General features: G+C 39.0%; 1 protein-coding gene and 1 long non-coding RNA gene across 13 annotated transcripts in view; one reads left to right on the top strand and one right to left on the bottom strand.

Annotated features, from left to right (window-relative positions):
* Positions 1-23997, bottom strand: part of TRPM3 (transient receptor potential cation channel subfamily M member 3) — a 500214-nt gene that overhangs the window by 234696 nt on the left and 241521 nt on the right. For all 10 annotated transcript variants that reach the window (XM_077907028.1, XM_077907033.1, XM_077907040.1 and 7 more), the window contains exons 2-4: positions 15582-15661; positions 13938-14142; positions 1580-1793 (exon numbers count right to left, since the gene is read on the bottom strand). In XM_077907028.1, the coding sequence (XP_077763154.1) occupies positions 1580-1793; positions 13938-14142; positions 15582-15661 (499 nt within the window). The remainder of the gene's footprint in view (positions 1-1579; positions 1794-13937; positions 14143-15581; positions 15662-23997) is intronic.
* LOC144319287 (uncharacterized) overlaps positions 1-23997 on the top strand; it is a 130085-nt gene that overhangs the window by 80527 nt on the left and 25561 nt on the right. The window contains exons 3-4 of one of the 3 annotated variants that reach the window (XR_013385168.1): positions 21403-21704; positions 22983-23143. The exons of the other annotated variants lie outside the window; for them this stretch is intronic. This is a non-coding gene — a long non-coding RNA (uncharacterized LOC144319287). Of the gene's footprint in view, positions 1-21402; positions 21705-22982; positions 23144-23997 lie in introns of those variants that run through there. 3 annotated transcript variants of the gene reach the window in all.

Here is a 23997-nt window from a genome sequence, read left to right as displayed (position 1 = left end):
GTGGTTTCAAAAAGGGGTCAAATGTGCCCAAGTTTCCAAACCTCCATGCTTATCTTATAAACAGCATTTATCACTCACTTTACCAACTCTCCCTGCCAAATAAAGGAAACCAAAAGAATCAAGTATCAACTGCCAATGTTAGGCGAAGCTCCTCTTCTCTCCTCAAATCAAATTATTCGGAATCCTGAGTGATCACAGCCAACCTCAACGCAGCACTGCAATCTTTCTCAAAAAGACCCTTGAAACAAGTTTAAATGAACTTACTGCAGTTATTACTCGAGTACTTCCAATTGGCACTTTGGACTCAGGCTGGGGAAATATGTCAAATCCATTTACGGGCATCCATTCCCTTATCGGCTGCACATTCAAAAATGTGCTGCATGCAAGCACTTAACTGTAAGTGGGTCTGTGAGAATTGATTTGATAGTCTATCTGTATCACAATTTAAAGAAACTCATTTGGTAGGAGAAAAAATAATTGTTTGGAATTCAGAGTGTGATATGTCTTCTCTTAGTGCAGAGTTGATTTAACAAAATATTTTACATAGTATACACACAATCCTCCAGACTTTGCTGTCACAATTTATGTCCCAGATGTAATGGGCATTTTACAAAAATTAAAGTTATTTGCATCAAGCTTTAAAAATCACTTAAAGATCAGACGCAGGGCTTCCGATTTAGAGCAGAAGTTATTCTTTAAAAAATTCTCGGATACTTGTGGCAATTTGAGGTATTGAAAATATCCTGTGAAATTCCATTCGTTGTGTTTACAAATTCTGTATCATCAATATTAAAAGGCCCAGCAATTGCACTGCTGGGGATTTACCCCAAAGATACAGATGCAGTGAAACGCCGGGACACCTGCACCCCGATGTTTATAGCAGCAATGGCCACGATAGCCAAACTGTGGAAGGAGCCTCGGTGTCCAACGAAAGATGAATAGATAAAGAAGATGTGGTCTATGTATACAATGGAATATTACTCAGCTATTAGAAATGACAAATACCCACCATTTGCTTCAACGTGGATGGAACTGGAGGGTATTATGCTGAGTGAAGTAAGTCAGTCGGAGAAGGACAAACATTATATGTTCTCATTCATTTGGGGAATATAAATAATAGTGAAAGGGAATATAAGGGAAGGGGGAAGAAATGTGTGGGAAATATCAGAAAGGGAGACAGGACGTAAAGACTGCTAACTCTGGGAAACGAACTAGGGGTGGTGGAAGGGGAGGAGGGCGGGGGGTGGGAGTGAATGGGTGACGGGCACTGGGGGTTATTCTGTATGCTAGTAAATTGAACACCAATAAAAAATAAAAAAAAAAAAATAAAAGAGCCTAAAAGGCCCAAACTGCTTTTCAAGTGTAAGTAATTCTTGGTGAGAACTAACTATGGTTATTGTGTCAGTAATGGAGGGAGGAAGAATCAGTGAGAGGACGGAGATCCAGCAAGTAATGGACACACGGGGGTGGGTGAGAGATGAGGTGGGGTGAACAGAAATATATTTACCCTTAGGAGAAAATAGTCTTAGTTACAACATTCTCATGGCCTTCCTTAGGTCATCTTTTTCTATTAAATTACCTGTGTTAACCCCTCCAGTGAATATCCATGCTCCGGTTGTCATGGCTGCTTTGATGAGACCCTTCCCAAAGACTTGCTTGAGTTTTGGCTGGAGTTCAAAGTTCTGCAGTCCCCCGTGCACAGAGATGAGAAGCTTGGGAAGCTCCAGCTGCCATTCCTTGGTCATCAGATGCAGAAGGAGATCAGGTTTTGTATCGAAGGATACTCGCACATACTGGAAGAAGATGGCACCGATTAGGGAGACAGGGAAGGGCTGGCTGTGGGGGCTTATCTCTTTACTGATTGTAATGATGTGTATAGTGCTTGAAGAAAATGCTTTCATGTGAAATCTGATTTTATTAAAAAAAAAAAAAGGCAAATCACTTTCTTTACCAAAAGAGTCTTTGCTTGATGAAGGCATACCATTTTTAAAGGTTTTCTCGAAATGGTGAAGGATTACAAACTCTAAAATTGTTTGCTGTTCTCAAACGCAGTGCAACTACAACTTTTCCCAAGTATACCAACTGGACTTAGCTATATCTGTTTCTGTGACCCTGTCACTTTGACAGGTTTTGGAAAATTCTGCAGTTCTACCTAATGTAATGAGAATTTTAAAATGAGGTAACTGTCGACTATATTTATTTAATCTATAATAACTGCATACTAAGAATTTCTTTATCTTTTTAAAGAAGACAAATGACAAAAGGCATGCCAATCATTCTTGCAGAATAATCTAAAAAACTAAAGCGTATATCAGATTTCAAGGTATTAGCAGATGCACCTGGAAATAAGTATACTAAGTACATATAAATGGAATGCTATAAATACATACAATGATAAACATGTATATAACCACATACATACTCATTTAGGTCTCAGTTTAATTACATAAAGACTTCCATCTTTAGCTGGAAACAACTGAAATACTGGGCAGATATATTTGAAAGCCTTTTGAAATGCATTGCAGAGCAGACATGAAAAGAGCAAATATCCAGATTCCCAAACAAAGTAGAAGCTGGAACCTCAGGAGATAAGGAAGGACCAAAGCAGGCTTTGGACTTGAGGATTTTTCCTAAACCTGGGAAGATGTTGGCACCTGTGCTTTACCAGCTTTATGCAGTAAAGGGGACCCCATGTAAGCTGGGATACTTCAAAGGGCTCCACTCTCATGTGTAAGGAAGAAAACAGTGAGTAAGTCTGATATACAGAAGAAGAGAACAAAGAAGCCTACCTGCTTCTACCTTGGTTCTGAGTGGATGCAGAAAAAAATTCTCCTCTGATTATTTATAAAACAGGGGGCCCTCCCAAAGGCTTTGATCCATATTCACACTATCAATGTGGCTTGAAAAACATCAGAGTATTTAATTTAAAATGGTTCTGGCTGGGGAATGGCTCCAGGTAATCAGCAGAAGCAAATGCAAAGCCTCTGTGGAGGAATGAGTCCTCAATCCGGAGCTCGGATAGTTTCCATGGGAAAATAAACATCTCATAGTAAAAATAAAAATCATGTAAAAAATAAAATCGCATATTTTTATATGTGATTTTAATACAAGAGATGCAGCAGTATGAATAAGAACCAAAAGAAATAACAGGAGAATAAGATCCCCAAAGATATTGAAATACTCAGAGAATATGCATAAATAGCTATATTTAATATGTTAAAAACACAAATGAGATTATTGAACATATCAGTAAGGAACAATAGACTATAAGGAATGACCAATACATGTGAAAAAGAATCAAAAGCAGCTTCTAGAAATAAAACTGTAATAACTTAAATGAAAAATACAATAAAAAAAATTAAACTACAGATTAGCCATGCTGATGACAGATCCAGAGAAATCAACCAGATGCAGCCTAGAAGGACAAAGGACTTGAAAACAGAAGCAAAACTGAAAACCTTGGAGATGATCTGAATTCTAGATGGAAGTAAAAGAGATAATGGGGAAGAAGCAATACTTGAACAGATGCTGGCTGGGAGTTTCTTAAAAATGTTGAAAGATACAGATTCTCAGATCCAGGAATGTCAGTGAATCCCAGGCAAGGTAAATAAAAACAAACAGCACTCAGAGACACCTCACAGACAACACCAAAGGAAGGGAAATAAAAAACCTTCAAAAGCTGCTAGAAAATAAGACAAATCGCCTATAAAGAAATAGTCATTATAAGACAGAAGGTCTATTCCTCAACAGCAAAAATGGATGCCGCAAGCCAGAGTCTACAATGTGCCAAGAGGAATTATCTGGCAGTGTAAAATTCTATATTCAGTGAAAATATCTTTCAAAGATGAGAGCAAATTATAGATATTTTCAGACTACCAAAACTGAGAATTTATCTCTAGCAGACTTCACTGAAGGAATTTTGAAATATATATAGCAAGGAGAAAGTCCATGATACCAAATGGATGATCTTTGGATACAAGAAAGAATCGCTAACAAAGATATTAGCAAATACATGGTAAATCTATGAAAAGCACTGGTTGTAGAATAAAAAATGATGATAATATCTAATTTATGGTGAGAAGGGATAGAACTAAAGCACTGGACAATATAGCATTTAATTGGGTGGAAGTCATCAGCATTAAAGCATTCTAAAGTCTGTATGTTATGTGGGAGAGAAGAGGAAGGTACTGATTAACTAAGGGATTTGTTAAGTATTAATGATGAAGTAGCATAACCACAAAAAGAATAGAGGGGCATGTAATCATGCAAACAAATGCTTTTGGGTGTATAAATAAATAAGGTTATGCAGGAGGTGACAATTGATTGCAATAATTTTGACCTAGGGGATCCCCTTGTTATCCTCAGTAATTATGTCAATTCTTTTGTTAAAATGCATTTTAAATATATTTAGCTGAAATGTGAGGCAAAGAAGAAGAAAAAGTTGAAAGCAGCTTGACAAACTAAACTGCTTCATCAAAGAATATCAAAAAGAGCTAAAGCTTTCTACATGCATATACCAGAATTCCAAAGAGGTGTTGGAATCTAATAAGCTGGTTCTATAACGATTTAATCTATGTAGCAGCAATCAATTCCTGAATGGAAAGGGTAAGGGTTGGCAATTTTAGTTAAGTACATTATAGCAATAGAATTGAACTAGAGCTTACAATATGAGATGTGGCGTATTTCGTGCACAAACTTTCATGCAAAGGACAAGAACTTTCTGATATCTTCGAATAGAAATTTTCAGTAACGATGTATGTTCCTGTGCCACACAAGGGGCCTTGGGGCTGAAGAGTGGCTATTGCAGTGGTAGAAACAAACACAGTGTTTCTTAAATAAAGGCCATGTTATTATCACTCTGTCGTTGTATTTATTGGCTCATTGAGTGACTCAAAGAAAAATATCTAGATAATAGACATTATAAGACGAAAGAATAAAATGTTTTCTGTGCCTGCTCACTGTGTCTATGCCACTCGAGTAGTTAAAATTTGGCGGCTCTGCTGAAGTGAATTTATGTCATTTTGACTAATTCCAGAAAGGGATATTTAGTGAAATAAATTAGGGCTGGGACTCCCAAGGCTTCCAAACTATACAAATAAAAAATGCTTAGTGTGGGAGATGGAAAAAAAAATTTTTCTTTTTAAGTTACTATTCTCTCCTTTACCCTCTTATACCTTCAAAAAAAGAAAAAAAAAAGATCCCCAGGAAAGTGCCCCTCAAAAATCTATGGAATGTGTTACAATTCCTTTTGAAGTGGCCTAATCTTTTTCCTAGTTAAGAAAAGCTTGCTTGTGATCACAGAACTCTTGTTACTTTAAGTGCTCTGTAGGGAGTGAATGACCTTGAATCACCTTGTCCCCACCTCTGTCTTACAGATAGGGAAACAGAGGCACTTGTTGTCTGATTTGTATAAGGTTACATTACTGGTGGGCCCTCTTCATGTATTTTTCTCTGCTCTCAGGTCCTTAACTCTATTGAGAAACAAAACAAAACAAAACAAACCCCAAATCTCAAACCAAGACCTTTGTGTATATTCTATGCTCCAGCACATACATTATTTCATGACTCCTCTCAGTAAGGAGGAGGTTGATATCATTCACATTTCACAGCTTGCAGACAGAAAGGATCCATCAGGTTCTCAAGTTCTTTTTTTTTTTTTTTTTAGGTTCTCAAGTTCAAATGACAGTGGTAATGATGGGGTCCATAGCCCAGGTCTTCAGACTCCAGAGTCCTTACTCTTGACCACAAAGTGATAATGTCCCTCTCTCTTTCTCCTTTCCTTTCACCTACAAGCAGTCTCAAAGTTCTAGAGAACCATTTCTGAAAAGAGTGTTCTCAACCAGGTCTTTCCCTCTATTCCTTCAGTTGCCACTGTAGGAATAAATTCTCTTTACTAAGATGTCCATTTGGATTATAGCAACAGTCTCCATAGGCTTCTCGACCCCATGCCCTCAGCAAGACACTGACAGAAATAGTTGTTTCTCCAATTCCTTTTGGATCACACTATATCTCAAAGTGTTTCATTATATGTAAACTCTCCTTCTGCCTGTCATGGTCCTCTCCACTTTGGCTTGACTCCACCTAGAAGTGTTTCCCACTTCTCTCTGCATTTGGCTAATGCTGTTCCCTAAGTCCTAGAATACCTAGTTCCTCCCTTTCTCGTCTACAGAAATGATTCTCATCTTTTAAAGGCTTTTACTGAGAATGCAAGCTCATATCAATGCAACATAACAATCAAACTAACCCAATTGGATGGGTTTTTCCCTGGTTGTTTTTTGCATGTGTCAGTTTTATCTGCCCATGTTGAAAGATCTTTGAGGACAGGGACCATGTTTGACCTGACTGTGATTTGTGATAAAACTTTCCGTATTGGCTATGAAGTAGTCAATCTTAGAAATCAAAGAGAACTTAGAAATATCTTAGCAATCATGGGAACTAGAAATCATCTAGTTCAATTCTTCTGCTTCACAGAGAAGGACAGGGAGACCCCAGGGAAAGTGAGTGACTGGGGCCTCAGAGCTAGCTGTCTCATAATCAACCACTCATCTAGTCCATTACTAAAGCTACTACTGCACGGGAAATTCTCTGGTGGAGCTGTGCTTCTCAGACTTTAATGCACACAACTCACCTGGCAATCTTGACAAAAATGTGGGTTCCAATCCAGGAGGTCTGGGGTGGGGCTTGTGGTTTTGCATTTCTGACTAGCTCCCCAGAGACTGCATGAGAGGCAAGGATTACAACTCTTTCCCAGACCAAAGAGAATTTTCTAAGTGCTGTCTTGTGTTTCTCACTGGGCCAAAGGGTAGAAAGAACACTCAATATTTTACATGAAAACCACAGAGAAAAATGGAGGAGATACTGGAGGAATTACCCAGGAGACAGTGAATAGGAAAACTCTGCCATTTTCAGCTACCCAAATTATCTCCAAAAATGTAATCCCTTGGAGAATAAAAGGCAAGTTTTTTTTTTTTTTAAAAGAAGAATTTATGTGAATCAGTTGTTTTTGTCATTGTTATGGTTTAGTAACTCAGTAAACCATTTGGGAGATAAGAGGCTAATTAAAACAATGTGATAACATGACACAATTATCTGAACATGTCAATTTTTAAATTAGATTCTTACATCCATAAAAAGCAGGTTAGTCAGGGAACTCTCCAGGTGCTTGCATTGTAACAGCTAACTCACGTGCTGAATCAGCAGCTTTAAAGTCATAAATGGCTGACCCCAGAGCAATTAATAAACGGTCAATGTGATTTGAAATTAGGAGCTATTTTGGTTGTCAAGATAAGCAATTTTGACCATCTACTTGTGAGCTCATTAATTGCTAAGGGATCACCTTACAAATAACAAGAAATCTTCCTGATGGGTATACTAAATTTTGTCACTTGGGCAGTAATCTGATGTGGTGACATGTGCTTCCATTTATAGATTTTTCAATCATCAGCAGCATCACACTCTAGCTCGGACACTGGTGCTGTTAAGTCATTTGGCCAATTTCAGTGCCTTCTCTTGTGAAATGAGGCTGATCCTGACCACCTCACATGACCCTGTGAAGATTAAATTAAGGAAAATCGCCTGTTATGGCTGAAAAACCAATACATGTAAATTTAATGAAGGTTACAAACACCTTATAAGTGACGTCTGTGTACAACAGGATCCGAATAACTTGCCTTTAAATCTTCAGCAGATATGTTAAAGGAGCACTTTGTTTCTCAACTCTGAGTTATCTGGGGAGTGACTGCTGCAGGTGTTTATCTATATACAAGTACCTGTCAAGAGCGAAAATGCTACCTTGGCTCCAGGTTGCCTAACCCATCCCTCATCCACATGACTTTAGCTCCTCAATTTATAATTTCTAGAGATAAACTGAGCTCCAATAAGTTGCCCAAGCCTAGAATAATCTTCTTCTTTTCCTTTCTATCATTAGTGGCTTTGCCTGGCAGGGGAGAGCTAATGTGGAGAGAGCTAATGACACCCAGAACAGCACTTCAAGAATGCTCTATATAAAATAGGGGTTCACTCTAGTCGAAATATATTATTTGATCTGTTCTTAGGTGCTTTGGAGGCCAATGCATACAGCATGATTTTTGAGTTCCAAACACAAACCACTAAATTAAGCTTTGTGAAACTCTATTAGAAAACTAGAATTAGAAATTAGAAAATTATTTAATTTGAATGGCACATGGCTTCGGTAGCCAAAGCTTGAGTTTTTGCTCTGCCAATGCTAAAGGCCTTTCTGTGTAGCAGATGACTTCACTGAAGTTTTTTCTAAAGCCATTCTTACTACTTTATCATTAGTAATATTACTATTCACTTATCAAAACAGGACTTGATTTGACCATGGCCTCACTCTGTACTAAACTGGGAAGTCACAGATGCATCATAGACCAGACAGCGTTGTTCTGCCTTTATAATAACACCCAGGGTGGGCCATGGCTGTGCGTGCACACGTGTGTGTGTGTGTGTGTGGGGGGGGGATAGTCATTACTACTTAGAATAGGCTGAGGCTGTTTAATTAAAATATAATATAATAACAATCTTCCTTTGGAATTCTGAATTTGAGAGCTGGTGGAACAATTTGGCTCTGATAATGAATGAGTCACCTCTTTAGCCCTAAATTTTTATCCCCCTAACTCTGCCCAGATTTTAAATGAAAATGTAAAAGAACTGCAGAATGATAAATCTGGCTAAGCTCCTGGAAACGGTAAAATGACAAATCCTCTTCCTAATACTGTAAAGCCATTTTTAATTCTGGAAAATTATCAGTTTGAACGTAGTGCTTGTTTGGAATAAGGGAAATACCATTGCTAACTCTATTTGAACACTTATTTCTAGTGCTTTTCTTCTGTGGCTGGAGGGGGAAATTTGGCCCATTTTCTTCTCTGTTGAGAGATGTGATAAGCATCATTTCATTTTTTTAATTCTTTGTAGGCCACATTTTAAAATGACTACCTTTAATTAAATCTTTGGCCAAGGAGGACACGTCATATCAAACTGCTAACACAATTTTGCTGATATCAGCTTTCTGAGTCCCTGGAGTCATTAGTTTTACAGTGAGAGTTTAATACTTATGGTGGCTTAAAGCACGTGAAAGTTCCCTAGAAGGAAAATACTTGGAAAGCAAATGTGTGGTGTCACTGGCTATTGCATTCCTAGTTTGATGACCCACAAAACTTTGGAAATGAAAATGCCATTGCAATTTAGTCTATATTGTTTTTGTGATTCCTCAGCATTAGATACCAGGTACTTTCAGGTGACAACTGCTGGCTGATAAGTCAAACCTAAAGGTTTAGAAATATAAAACTTCACTGAGCATATAAATAGGTCATAGGGGGGACTCACTACATTTTTCTGCCAGAATTGTTTAGCATAAAATTTTCTAGAGGCAAAGAGATAGGAATTTCCTAAAGGTAAGATAGATTTCTTTGAGGAGGGTTGATTCTTTCCTTCCTTTCCTATAGGTCTATGATTGGGACCAGAAGTTTAAGTGATAAACTCTAGTTTTATTCTCATTTTCAGAAAGGCTTCTCAAGGGTACTGCTGATTCAGTGGCCTAAAGATTAAAAGGTGGAAAGTGGAAATGGAACAATTACCAAACCCCTCAAATACCTTACCATGCTTATGTAAAGCTGCTTCGTTAGCCACAGTCTAGTGAGTAGCTATTTTGTTTTGGGAAAGGGGATTCATTTAGTTTCAAATTTGGCATGTGTCAGTTGGTGATGATTCCCAGATTAAATATGCCTAATTCAAAGAAAGACAGTTTTTAAAAAATCGAATTCAATCCCAAAGCATTTTAAAAGTGTGAGACTGTTGATGCTGTGGTGCTGCCAGCAGACCTCCCCACTCACCGGAGCTTCCCCTACCTCTATTCTCCTGACCCACTGGCAATGCTCAGAGAATAAGGCTTTAATCCTGGAAGGCTCAATAGTTAGGGCTTTAAGTGTGACAGTGAGGCAGAGGAACAATTACCTAAATGATATAAAAACTATAATAAGGGGTTCAACTTGATCTAATAAACAGTGAATAGCAAGGAAAAACCTGAAGATAATTACATGTGAATGACTTGAGAGGTTTAAATCCAAGTCCTTAATTAAGTTATACTTACCTGGTGTACAAGTCAGCTCAGCATTAATTGGAAGAGATGATTAGTAGCAAATAAGACTCTGTATAATCAAGTCCAGCACTGTCACTTTTTCTAGATAACTTACAGCTGTAGCCCCAGATAAAGAAGAGCCTTTGAGAGAGGACCTAATGTGTGCTGCGGGGCCAGCCTGCTATGGTCCTCTATGTCAGTTTTAAAAAGTTGCCTGGAACTGGCTCTACTCAGACAATGTCTAACCCAGAGCTTTGGTATCTTACTATCTTCTTCCTTGGTACTGATGTTCTGACTTTTATAAGGCACCTGAATGAATTGCCAGGTCCTCCAATAGCCCAGGAATGGCATTTGGAGCATGCAGTTTGGTAGGACATGGCTTGGTGTTGAGAAGAGAAGGGAGTGAGGATCCCTCATTCACTGTCAGCTACGAGTGTCTCCTTCCTGGATCATGATTCTTTGCAAAGTGAGAGAGATGTTGAGTCCATTGCTACTGAACTTTCCCAGGGTTGTTGGGCCTGGAAATTGAGAACAGAATACCACAAAGTGCTGGGAAAGGCTCAGAAAATGGTTCTATTAACCTAGGATGTAATTTTACAAAGACCTCCTCCTGCTCAGAGCTTTTGAGTTTAATTAACCTCATCAAATAATAGTAACTGTATACTTCTGCAAAGTGTTCAAAACCCTTATAAGAGAGCGAGAAATATAACAGTAATTAGCTTCCCCCCAAATCATCTCCTAGAGTCTATACCAAGCATACATGACAGAGAAGAAACAGAGCTGACAGCAAATCCTAAGGAGCCTGAATTCAAGAATTCTCTTTGTCATGAAATAATCAAATAACTCTCACAGAAGAATTTAACTTCTCTGGGCTCCAGTTGCCTTGTCTATAAAACAGATAGATCGAGATTATTCAGTATTTTTTAAGCCTAGCTGAATAGAATAACCTGGGATCAGGCACATTAAGTTAGTTGACCTGTTTCAGTCATGGTGAATATTTAACCATGCCTTCCCCATCTGAAGACTGACATTCTTTAACAGACAGTAATTGATGATTTTTCCCTTTGTCCAAACTGCATGCCAGTTTGTTGGAGAGGGCAAAAAGTAAAGAAGGCACAGATTGGCACAAAATCACCATCCTGCCTGATAAAACAAGACATCTGACCACTTGTCAGCTCCACCCCTTTGTCTAGACACGAGAACCAGAACAATTCAAGGCCAAGTATTCAAAGTGGACAAAACGTTCATTGTGTGTGCATAGCGGGGACGCTCACTTGCTAAATATTTGGTTGTACAAAAAATAAAAGAAGAAGAAGAAGAAGAAGAAGAAGAAGAAGAAGAAGAAGAAGAAGAAGAAGAAGAAGAAGAAGAAGAAGGAAAACTGGTCCTCATTTGACTGATTAGACTCTGAAAGAAAGATTTTTCCTCATAGTGTTTGCAACGAGACCATCTAGGACATGCAAGACCTAATCTCAGTGCCAGCTTCACGGGCGTACAAGCAGCATGGTCATACTGCTCAGAAAGGCACTGTTTACAGTTTAATGCTCTACACTTGCTGTCTTGAAAATCTCAACAATTTTATCCTTGAATGTGTTTTGTAAGTCAAGTGTGATGGGATGGTAGAGTATGTGCAGAGGGCTTGGATCCTCAGCTCACAGGTGGTCCAAGGTCCCACATCCCACCTCCTGCTGCCTCCCTGGCACAGGGGATCCCAGCCACCTGCTCCCATGTCTGGTGTCTCAGTCAGTCTAGCCTTCCCACTCCATTCTCACCTGAGGCAGCAATAGAGATTTTCTTCTATCATTACCCACTATCCCTGACTGGGATCTGAGTGCAGGCGAGGGGAGAGGCAAAGCTGGGTATATTCCCTGTAGCATCTTAGGACAGAGCAAGGAAGTAGCTGTCTCTGCTTTTGGCTGGCAGTGCCATGGTGAGGTTCTTAGGTGAGAGGGGGGAAAGTCTCACCCACACCGGATACCGTGCATGCCCCACTACAGAGATGGCAATTCCTTTGACTATTATTTGTCCACTGTGAGTTGGGGTTGACAGCAGTAGGAACGGGGGATTGCTTTCCCTGCCCCAGGAGGGGGCCTTGATTTTCATTTTACACTGGGATCTACAAATATGTAGCTGACCTGTCCTAACCTGACCCGTCAACAGGTAGTTTGGAGTTTCATCAAGGTACATGGGGCTTTGGGAAGGCTATCAAAGTTCCATGTCATATGTATTCACACTTCCAGAACAGAGTGACAGGTGTGCCTATTTGAGTTTGTCCTCTGCCATTAAATGTCATAGAATACAGACATCATATATCAGCTATGCAACATGGGGCACAAAGCTTGGTGGCACCATTCCTGCATCCCAAGCCACTTTCTCATCTGTAGCACATTCTCTTTTTTGGGGGGTACACTTCACTTGCAACATTATCATATTCTCATTTCATCTCATCTTATCTCATATCATCTCATATTCTTGGCTCTCTGTGGATCCATTTTCATACATTTGCTTTTTTTTTTTTTGGCAGCACTTTTCTTATAGTGAACTTGCATGACTTTTAATTAATGCATGATTTCCTGGGGGATCCCCAGTGTATATGGTTTGGATCCCATACTGTGAAAGGAAATTATGCTGAGTTGGGAACCCTTAATGACTTTGTGTAGGTGAATACATCCCTTGGGTGGAGGAGGACGTTGCCAAATTTCCATTGCCCTTGGTTCTGTATATGCCAAGACTAATTCCCCCCCCCACCATGTTTTTCCCCAGGCCTTACTGGGGGCTGCACATAGCCTCCTCTTCTTTCCAATACATTGCTCAAAACTATTTGTACCCTAACACATAGCTCAGAATTGATTTTCTCGGAAAAAAACTAGGAGACTACCTTAGTCAGCCATTCTTAGTGAAGAAAATCCTATAAGAGTGGGGGAATAGAGGGGAAGGGGAAGAGAGAAGAGAGGGAGGGAGGTGGCTTTTTTGCACATTTTTAGCCTGTGACTAGTATGAAGTGACTTCCCTTACATTTTGCAGTATGCTTCTCTAAGCAAAATTTCCTCTCCACACTCAAAGAACTTCATGCTGTGCCTTAGAGCAGCCACCTCCAACTGCTCCACTCTCCACTAACTCTGTTAGAAGCAAGCTTGTTGAAATATAGCATTTCTAGAATTTCCAAAAACATATGGTGTACTTTTCTCCTGGAAAAAAAAATCTGTCAGCCAAGTAGGGAGAGGTTCATGATGAAAGCTGAAATTTAGAAGCAACAACTCTTAGAAGTAAAATTTGTATTATTTCCTAAAGCCACTGTTCCAAACAAAACCCTTTTCATATGGAGCTCTTCTACTGAGAACATTATTGAACACAGCTGCTTGGAGCAAAAGCACTCACTTTAGATGGCAAGATCTCTGTTAGAACAGGGAAGGAAACAGTCTGGGATGATCATTTCTACCTTGAATTGAGAGAAGTCCTAGTTACCAATAGAACAAAACAGAAACCTAAAAATTTTTTTTTTCAATCAAAGGAGACAGAAAAACATGCCATAAAGATGAGACCCAGAGAGTAACATAATAGAAGTGGATCACTATAGAAAGTTACTTGTTATTATTAATAATAACAATAGTCACTGCATCTGATATCATACTAATTATTTAAAAATCCTGGGAGGAAGCTTTTCTTTCTCCCATTCTATAAAGGAGAGCAGAGAGGCATAGGGGCCAGGTCATCAGAGCCGGTTGCCCAGCCTGGATCTGGCAAAGGTGGGATAAAGCCCAAAGACTAAATCTCCAGCTCTTCACCTCTCCTTTGCAGGCTGTGAGAAAGAATTTGGGAAGCGACTAAATGGTTTTCTGATTACCATAGCTTTGTTGGAATGGCCACCTCCTTGGAATTCAATGGTTCCAAAAGCATCCGTCGGGCTGAGTTGAGTGTGCTTGCTGATGGACCACTTCTCAGACTGGATGTCATTTCGGGAGAGGCGACTTTCATTTTTCTCATTCTGAAGAACGGAGATACTGGGAGTGAGGCCCACATGCTGGCCTATTAGACGCCCACAGCAACACCTGCAGTAGAAAAGGTCAAAGTGAATCCCTGTATCTGCCATTATGGGATCACCCACTAAGGCAAGCTGCCAGAGAAATCTACAGACCATAGCGAGCCAGTCATTCCTCAGGCAAAATCCCACAATGTGGCTATACTAGGCAAATAGTGAACTCAAGATTTACCTGACACACAAATTTTCTTTTCTGCCCACCCTCCCTCCTCCTCCTACCCCCCCCCACACACACACACACCACCCTGCTCTTCATTTTCCTTTAGCTGGATAAGCTATACCATGCCTCCCAGCCTTCTCCACCCACCCCTTTCAGACCTGCCATATGGTTCAGGATCGGAACCTGCGAACAAAAGCCCTATAGATTTTTCTACCTCTCACTCCTCCCCTCTATCAAATCTTGCATGAAAGCCATGGCATAACTTTGAGGGAAGAATTTTAACATGCACATTTAAATAAGGACTCTCACTCATATGTGAGTCACAACCTAACTTGTCTTTCCTCAATTGACATTCACTGTCAAATAGCCAATTCTGAGAATAAAAACCTAAAGCTTAAGTGTTCCTGAAGAAATGATGAAAATGTTAGTCACAAGATATCTGAAAACAGAATTCATTCCTCACATCATGAAAATGTCCTTCATACTTTTCTGCTACCACTATTATAACTATTAGTAATAATAGCAATACATATCCTTCATACTTTGAGACACTATTATAACTATTAATAGTAATAGTAATTAATAGTAAAACAGTTATCAGTTATTAAATACTAACAGTGTCACATTCAATTTATGAGTAAAAAATTGCATTTTTGAAGGTTAGGAAATTTGTTCAAGGTTATGTAGCTAGTCTATATGACTCGATAAGCTGTATTTTAAATTGCTTGATTATGTTGCCTTTTCATAAAGGCATTTTCAGACATTCATATGTTACTGCATCCTGAAAACTTTCTATCTCAGATGCTGCCAGCCTTTAAGGCAAAATCAGAGAGGTAACTAGGATATTGAAGATAAGGTAAGTAGTTACTAAAAAATGTGCTTGGATGGGAATCTGAAGGTCAGTCTAATTAGTAATCTATTAGGAGTCTTTTATTTAAAAATCTCTTTTTCATTATAGCAGAGAATATTGGTACAAACTAAGCATTTCGATGAAATGCTTAAAAATCAGTAACCATACTAAAAATACGTATAACCCACTTATAGACAGTGATTAATTCCTTCCCAGTGGCGTATCTCTGTTATTTTGTACAGGCTCTTAGAGAATTAACTGTAGGCATAGCATATTATGTGGTGTATACATCTAAGATTGCTTCAGAGATGCCCAGCAAAGATAAAATAAAATGATCTTTGACTTTGGATCCCTTGCAATGGATAGTGTTACTATTGTAATTTTGTTCCTGTAAATGCTACTCTGTGTTCTCACTTCATTATAGAAACAGCAAGATTACCTATGGGGGTCTTTGGTGCTGGGTATGATGTGAACACATTCTCTCTTATAAAATGCTCTTTCTATCCAGGATTTCTGAGCCTGGAAAAAAAAAAAAAAACAAAACAAAAGAAGAAAGGTGAACATAACCTCCAAGTACTTTTGACTAGAAAGTAAAATTTCATAATCATGTAATAGACTAGTATCTCATAAACTGAAATGAAATTGCAGTTACTTCACACATAAACACGGCATATAACAAAATCAATTGCTGCCAGAACCTGTTGATTAGGTTAACATTATAATATTGAGTCAAAGAAAATGATCTTAAAGAAAAATGTTAGTGATGGAACCATACACAAATTCTTAATGATTTTTAAAGGTCAGAAAAACAATACTATTTACGGAGGAAATGAAAAACACAGAACAGTATGCTTATAGCTCTGTACATAACAAATATTCAGCGGTGGGAGGAAATATATGTAAATAAATACGAAGTTCTCATGGCTAGCACTTCCATTTGATTTTCCTTGTAGAAAGAAAGAGAAATTGCAGCACCTGGGTGGCTCAGTCAGTTGAGCATCCAGCTCTTGATTTTGGCTCAGGTCATGATCTCAGGGTCCTGAGATTGAGGCCTGTTTTGGGCTCCTCTTTGGGGAGCCTGCTTGAGATTCTCTCTCTCCCTCTCCCTTTACCCCTCCTCCTACTCTCTCTCTTTAAAAAAAAAAAAGAGGGAAAGAAATGGTAAGAGAATTATACAACTCAAGAGCCCTAATCCATCATAATGCTTTTCCTAAAATCCTAATTAACAGTGCTTAAACACAGAAGGAGAAAAGGAAATGGAAGCATAGGAAGATAAATGTCTTCATCACAGTTTAGAACTTCACAGGTAATTGATGCCTTTGGAAGGAAGAAAGATAGCACTTTTTCTTTTCTTTTTTAAATTCCACATGTCTTTAAGCATAGGAAACACAGCTTCTTAGAATAGGCACTGTTGGGATTGTCCACCAGGAAGTCCGGCCATTAAGATTAGGTTCCCAGAAGGACAAAGGAAGCTCCAGCAAACTGTACCATCTTTGTTCCAAAGCATAGTGCCCATCCCGTAGTCCTTTACCTCTTTCTTTACTAGCTTTTAAAATAGCAGAGGAGTCTCCCATGAGATCCTGCAAGCTGCTCAGAAGATCCCTTCTCTAAGCATTTAATACGGAAGTTGTTAAAGCACCCTGTCAAGTTATTTCCATATGGTATTATCTTTTCTCTAACACAGTATCAGGACTAAATTCATACTCTTGAAAGATACAGGGCCAAAGTGCAATTTAGCTGTTTAGTTGGCCTCAGTGACCAGTGTTAACTGTTACAAACCCCCATATGTTGGCGATAATTGATTCTGATTCTGTCAAGGACTCAAACATCTATATAAACTGTGTGAAGGTCTGGTTTGCTCTCAACCCTTAGTCTCCCATCTCCCTCCTCTCTCATGATGGAGCCTATGCAAACATGCAGCACTGAAGGCAGTAGTTATCTCATATGATAAAGAATGTTGTAAGAGTAGCAAGGCAGGGAAGCTTGAGGAGCACAAAGGAGCTGCATCCCGTTTCAGTCATGATCACAACTGGGTCACATAATTTCTCAGTGTTTATGCATCGTCCACATGAAGAGGAGCACATATCCTGCCTCAGATCCCTGGATCCAGGTGGACCTCTGCACCCTCTAACCACAAAGTTAACATTTGGAGTTCTGTTTGTCAGCTGGGCATGAAGAATGCCCCAGTGTCTAATCACAAAGATTTTTCTTCTCAAATATATAGGAAAAGTTAGTGGCTGCATCTTTGCCACAGAAATGAGCTGAGCAGCATAGATAAACCAGGCTTTATCTTTGTGAAAAGCCTGTAAGTTAAACTATTCATAGGCTGTGATTTTTCCTAGACACTGAATACCTTCATTGATAACATCTCTTGGCAGAAAGATGGTAAAAATATTCCTCACTGGACATCTGAAACCAACGTTCCCTACACCTCGGGGAGCAGAAAAGGGAGAAAGCCCTTTCCTTTCTTCTTTGTGGCCTACTTTGGCTAGAATTCAGAAGTTTCTTTTGGGGAAGCATCTGCAAATTTGGGTGAGTGCCCATCAACTCTCCCAGAGAGAAAGAAGGAATGGCAGTGTCATGGATAGAGCATGAGGTTTGCCAGTAGAAAAAGTGGCATGAGTGGAACTCCACGGTATGGACAAAGTCACATTATTATTGTGGTCCTCAGTTTTTCTCATCTATAAAATGGGCACAATAATAATAGCTGACACATCAAGTTGTTATCATTAGTATTTGGGTACCATGTTTCACTTCAAGGGAAGGGGCCAGTGCTGGGTTGGTTCTGGTACTAAAAGTTCAGATGCAGGTTCAGACAAGAGCACTATGAATCTACTATAACTGACCTGACCTGGTTTGATTTCTCTTTGCATTGGGGATGATAGGCTCCAAGGATATTTCACATTTATGAAGGGCTCATCATGTGCCTGGAAAGTGCCCTATGTGTATTATCTCCATGGGTCCTCCTAAGAACCCTATGAGGAAAGGACTTCTGTTACACCCATTTTACCATTGAAGAAACTGAGGCTGAGAGATTCAGCAGGTACATGTTAAAGCCAGAGTTTGACCTTATGCAGTCTGACTATAGAGTTCACACCCTTACCCACTCTGCTAACCTGCCTTTCCAAGTTATATATTGTTGATAGTAAATGCCCTTAATCTGGGCAGTGCCATCGGGGCATGCCTGGGAGTGCCTTGGTTTATGGACAGTGTTGAACTCCTAGAGGCATGCCTTAGACCCAATTCATACTCGCATCTTTCCCTCCTCTTTCCCCTCTTCTGTCTCCACACGTGAAGTAAAACATATTCTGCTATGTCTTCTATCTCACTCCTTAGGATAAAGGACTGGGGTGTGACATCAGGAAGACATTGTAAGAGGAGCAAGAAGTAAAGGAAGGGGGGAATCATTATAATGGCTCTAACAAAGAAATGCAGTTCCAACAGATTCCTAACTTGAGAACCCGGGGGACCATGACAGATGAATTAGATATTCCAAGGATACCTTGATCATTTGTCTCACTCACAGATCCCAGTTTCAACCTGGAAGGCACTGGGAGTTTTACTGAGAATTACTACATAGATATTGCCAACTTGTTAATTTTTTAAAATAAAATATCTTGACTTGTGTCAGTTCAGCAACTTAGTTACCTTCTTAATGGTGAAAAACCTATCTCACTGTTACCAAAAGGAAACAAGATCAATTTCCATCTCTTATTACTAGCAGATTAACCATTTCCCTTGCCAAGGTATGGGAAATTGGAAGGGGGTGGGGAACAAATGTAATATAAAAATCTTTCCAACATCCATAATTGAATTGAATTCTCTTTTTTTTTTTGAAAAAGAAAAGCAGAATACATAATAGAAAGACTACATGTATAACACATGAATTAGGAATTCTACAAAATATCGTGCATAATTGATTATGCTCTACTGTGGGCTTTGCTGTACTGTGCTTTTATTCAGCTCTTCAGTGTGGGTAGATAATAGATTTTTAAAATTATTTTCTTGGAAGCGGGCAAATTTGATGTATAATCATGGTTTAACTTGTTCCTTAAACTAATTCCCTTCGCTTTTGTCCAAAGGCTTTGAACTGCTCTGCATGAGCTTCATACTTGGCTTCAATATCCAAGTAAGTTAGCTCAGAATGGCTATCCTTGTTGTTTGAAAGCATGAAATAGTTTTGACATGCCATGTTTCTCACTGACCCTTTAATTCTCTTCTAATGCAAAACTTCAACAGACAGGTTTGCCCTAAAATCTTTTCTTTTTAAATAGGCTTCAAAAGTCTCATGTACTCTTAGAAAAGATGGCTTCCATCAGACCCTAGAAAATCGCTTTGTACTTTCTTTTCTAAAGGTAGAACGGTCACATCACCATGACTGAGTTTGTAATGGGCTATTTTCTTTCTTTCTGCATTATCAGTCATGTGTGATGTGTAATAGGGAAGTGGTTTCAAAGGCTAATAATTAAAGGACATCGTACTGAAAACAAAAATGAGGACATTCACATTTGAATTAAGTATAATGATTACCCTCAAAGAATAAAGTACTAATTTTGAAAGTAAAACGTACAGTCAATAAAGGACAGAAATGATAGAAACAAACAGAAGCTGTAAATATTGCTTTCCAAAGGGAAAAAAATAAGTTATTTCATTTAGTCAGGTTTCAATTCTTTCTCACAAAGCTTCTGCTACAAACATTAGTTCCCCACATTACTCGGATACTTCATACTCCCAACTCTCCACTAGCTACAAGATCAAGGACTTCTCTAAGCAGGAATAGTTTACAAGTACATACATCAAATATGTACTAAATCTGTCTCCAGAAAATCTTGGAAACTACAACTGCAATCACCCTGTAAGAGGGTAACGTAACAGGACGACAACAACCCAGACCAGTAATCACAAGATGAGAGAAAGAAAAAAAAGAATTCCCTAACTTTATAGAACAAATCCAGTGAAATTTCACTATGTCCTTATTTTGAGACTCTCCTGTTTGAAACGTACACTCTGTCCTAATCAGAACAAAACACCACAGACCCAAAGGGACTGAATACCAGTGTTCATTTTTGACTGTAGCTTTCCTTCGGCATCTACCTGGGTATTCCTTGGGTCTTCCTCTAGGTCCCCCCAATTCACTATTGGGAGGTTGAACAAGAAGAAAATGAGCCGAAATCATTTTACCTGAGCACTGGCTCTGGGTGGTGGCAAAGGCAGTCCCACGAGCAGCTCCTGTTGCTTTCATTTTGCTGTGTCTGGGGCTGGTCATCCCGTTAATAATGCTCTTATGACCGCCCACTGGAAAAAAAGCCACTTGCCCAGCTCTTCCCCCAAGAGACGTTTCAAGTAAGCAATGAACTTGGGTAGATTAGTCCCTTGGAATGTGCCGCTCTGGGATTAGCCTCACTAAGAATCCCATGGACATTCCCTTGCAGCCCTCAAACACTGCTTGATTTGAACATCTAATCTGACGCCAGAAGAAAAACAAATCCCCGGAGAGATCGGATTTAACTGGCACAAGTCCTGACAGGCTCTCCCCCCTTTCCTTTTTCCATTTTCAGAGAGAAGGCTTCTGAAAGTGTGATAAGGTGTTCTGAGTTCTGAAAAGTTCAACTCGGGAAAGCAAACCCTTCTAAGGAAACAGTGTATTAACGCTCTGAGTGGTTCGAACACACAAGGGGCATTGTTCCTTCCTCCCCAAAGAAAGGAATGATAGCATTTCTTTAAAGAGGAACTGATAAAAACTCTGCATGTTTCAAAAGAATGGTTTGGTCCCTGAACATAAGCCCAAGGAGAATAAAGTTGGGCTTTGCCAGTGGTTTTCCACAACTTCTAAAATGTCAATAAATAATAAAATTTGCCTGATTGCGCTTCTCATCCTTGGCCCCTCCCTTGCAATTGCAAATGTGTGATTAGAAACCTATACTTTTCCATTTACCTTGAAAAAGAGATGAGCAGTGAGCATTCCAGCAAATGGATACAGATTGAAAGCAGTGACACCAGGATGGTGGTTTTTGTTTTTTGTTTGTTTGTTTGTTTGTTTTTTACCTGCGGTAGCCCAACTTGGAATTTCTGGCTCACACAAAAGGGGCTTACAAACATCACCTGAGACTGAATTTTTCAGGTAATAACAGTAGTTATTACCTAAATAAGTGAACACATTGGGAGAGAAAAGCGCTCCAATATCAACAAGGCAAAAATACTTATTAAAAAAAGTAAATACGTAAGCATTGCATCTCCTAAGGACTTCTCTCTCCCCACAGGGCGATGTCAGAGCAGAGACGTGTTTATGGTCAACAGCCTGGGCTGTCAATCTTTGAGGGCAGTGCCAATCTGATCTTCGTTTTTCCTGAAAATACCTAGTATGTGTTATGTGAACATACATGGGGAGTCAAAGCATGAACCGGATGACTTAAGCCAAACATGGATGGAATCCTTACCCTTCTCCTTGTTTTTCTGCTGTTTCCAAGATTGATCTTCCAACTCTGGTCTGTGACATACTGAGTTTCCCCAGACACAAGAATCAATAAATTACTTAATGACCTTCAACCAAGGAAGTGGTATGGTAAGCAACAAGTAAATGGAACATCAGACTGAGCTTTAGCATTAAAACCATGATGGAGAAGTCCCTTCACTTGTCTGTAGGAATTTGGCTACAGAATAGTATGTAGTGACAGCCTTGAAAATGTGCATCCCCTCTTTCCATGCAGCTGGAACCCTCCCACACATTCTATTCTCAGGGCATCACTGGAGATGTGAGCACACAAAGATGTTCATTGCAGCTTTATTTATAATACAGAAAAACTGGAAATACAAGTCCATCAATGGGAGGCTAATTAAACTATGGTTCATGCCATTTGATGATGATCATAATCAATTTTTAGAAGACTAATTACATAGAGAAATATACATATCTTTATATTCTTATGTGAGAAAAGCAGGCATAAAATAATAAGTGAAGAATAATTAGAAATTTTAAATGCATATAGACATAATCGGTAGGAAATACTCTGAAGCAGAAACTGTGGCTAATTTTTATTTTCTTCCTTTTGCTTTTCTATATTTTCTTTCTTTTTTTTTTTTTTTTTGCTTTTCTATATTTTCTAAAGTTTTTTTTTTCCTCCTATAACCATATATTTGTAGTCCTAAAATGATCTTCTTTGTGGTCAGAAGGTTTCCAGATTTTTTTTTTTTTTTCATTTGTTAAGTTTCAGATAACAGGAAGTCACTGAGAGGAGAAGTTCAGGAAGTGACTTAAGAAGAATTCAGTCAAAAAAGAGACTGCCTGGCTGGCTCAGTCAGTAAGCATGCAACCCTTGATTTCAGGGTCATGAGTTTGAGCCCCACATTGGGTCTAGAGATTACTTAAAAAAAAGAGAGAGGGCTCTGTGGGGAATATGTGAAAAGAAAATTTCTATAAAGTACTGGTGAGACTTCTAGAGTTTGAAGAATGAGTGGAGAAGGGAACAGAGAAAAGAAAGAAAAAACAGAAGTAGGAGAAAGAGAAGGGGATAAAGGGAGAATGAGAAGAAGAAGGGGACAGTTGGTAGGCAGATAAGCAGGAGAGAGACATGGAGCTGGTAGGCTGTAGACTCTCCATAAGACTAAATACATTGGTTACAGATGATCGCTCTGATGTAGGAGATACTTTAAAAATTCAGCTTTCTTCAACCTTCTTCCTCATCAGACACTACTTCAACCCTTCATCTGACTTATTTTAAATCTTGAGTTCACTCACATTCATACTGAGCCCTTTAAATATCACTCCTGTATTTCTCTTAATTCTATTCTCTCTAGACTTACTTATATATATTTTTCCTTTTTTCTTACTTCTCCTTTTTAGAGAGAAATATTTGATAGGGACAAGAATGTGAGACATCTTCCACGAACTTTTTACCAAAGACAAAAATATTACCACCAGGACCACGAGCATTTTTGTTTACGAGAAAGGGAAGTGGCAGGTAAAGTCAGACAGTGATGCTTTCACATGAGGTCACAGATGATCTTCAGGACCCTTTGATTTGAGAAGGTAATTAGTTCCAAAGAGACTTGTAGCTCTGGGCCACACTGTCCATATGGATCTTTTTAAAATCTTGTGCATCACCCAACAGTGCAACTCCTGACAGGGTATATTTCCAGCCTGTTTCAGATGTAGTTTAGAAAGAATATAATTTGAATACTAACAAGAGGAAACCACAAGGGTAATGCTAACTGTGGTTGTTCTTTATGTAGTGGTGGAGTACCTTATTCTCCTAATTCATCATTAAAGAAAAAAAAATCTCACTCAAATAGAATATACCAAAAACTTTCCACTGGTACCTAACTCAATTTTAAAAACGGAAATCAGATTTTTTTACAAGTAGAAACTAAGTTTTAAAATGGAAAAATGCATATTTCACTGTTATAAAGATGTCCAAAGCAATTTTTTCCCCTGTAATGTCCACATTGGACGACAATAGCAACAAAGCATGACAGAGAGTAGGAGTCAGCAAACATTTTCTCGAAAGGGCCAGACGGCAAATAATTTAGGTTCTTTGTGGGCCACATAATCCCTGTTGTACCATGAAACTCTGTTCTTGTAGCACCATAGGCAACATACAAACCAGCCAGCATGACAAGCTGTGGGCTGGGATGGGTGTGTGCTAGTCAGTCATTGGTATAAGAAAAGGGGGAGAATGGATAAAGAAGCTGTGGTCTATGTATACAATGGAATATTACTCAGCCATTAGAAACGACAAATACCCACCATTTGCTTCGTTGTGGGGGGACCTGGAGGGTATTATGCTGAGTGAAATAAGTCAATCGGAAAAGGACAAACATTATATGGTCTCATTCGTTTGGGGAATATAAAAATTAGT

This window comes from Canis aureus, chromosome 1, assembly GCF_053574225.1.
Source record: "Canis aureus isolate CA01 chromosome 1, VMU_Caureus_v.1.0, whole genome shotgun sequence".
Lineage (NCBI taxonomy): Eukaryota > Metazoa > Chordata > Mammalia > Carnivora > Canidae > Canis > Canis aureus.
Note: the sequence above shows the minus strand (reverse complement) of the source record. Positions and strands in the feature narration are given on the sequence as shown.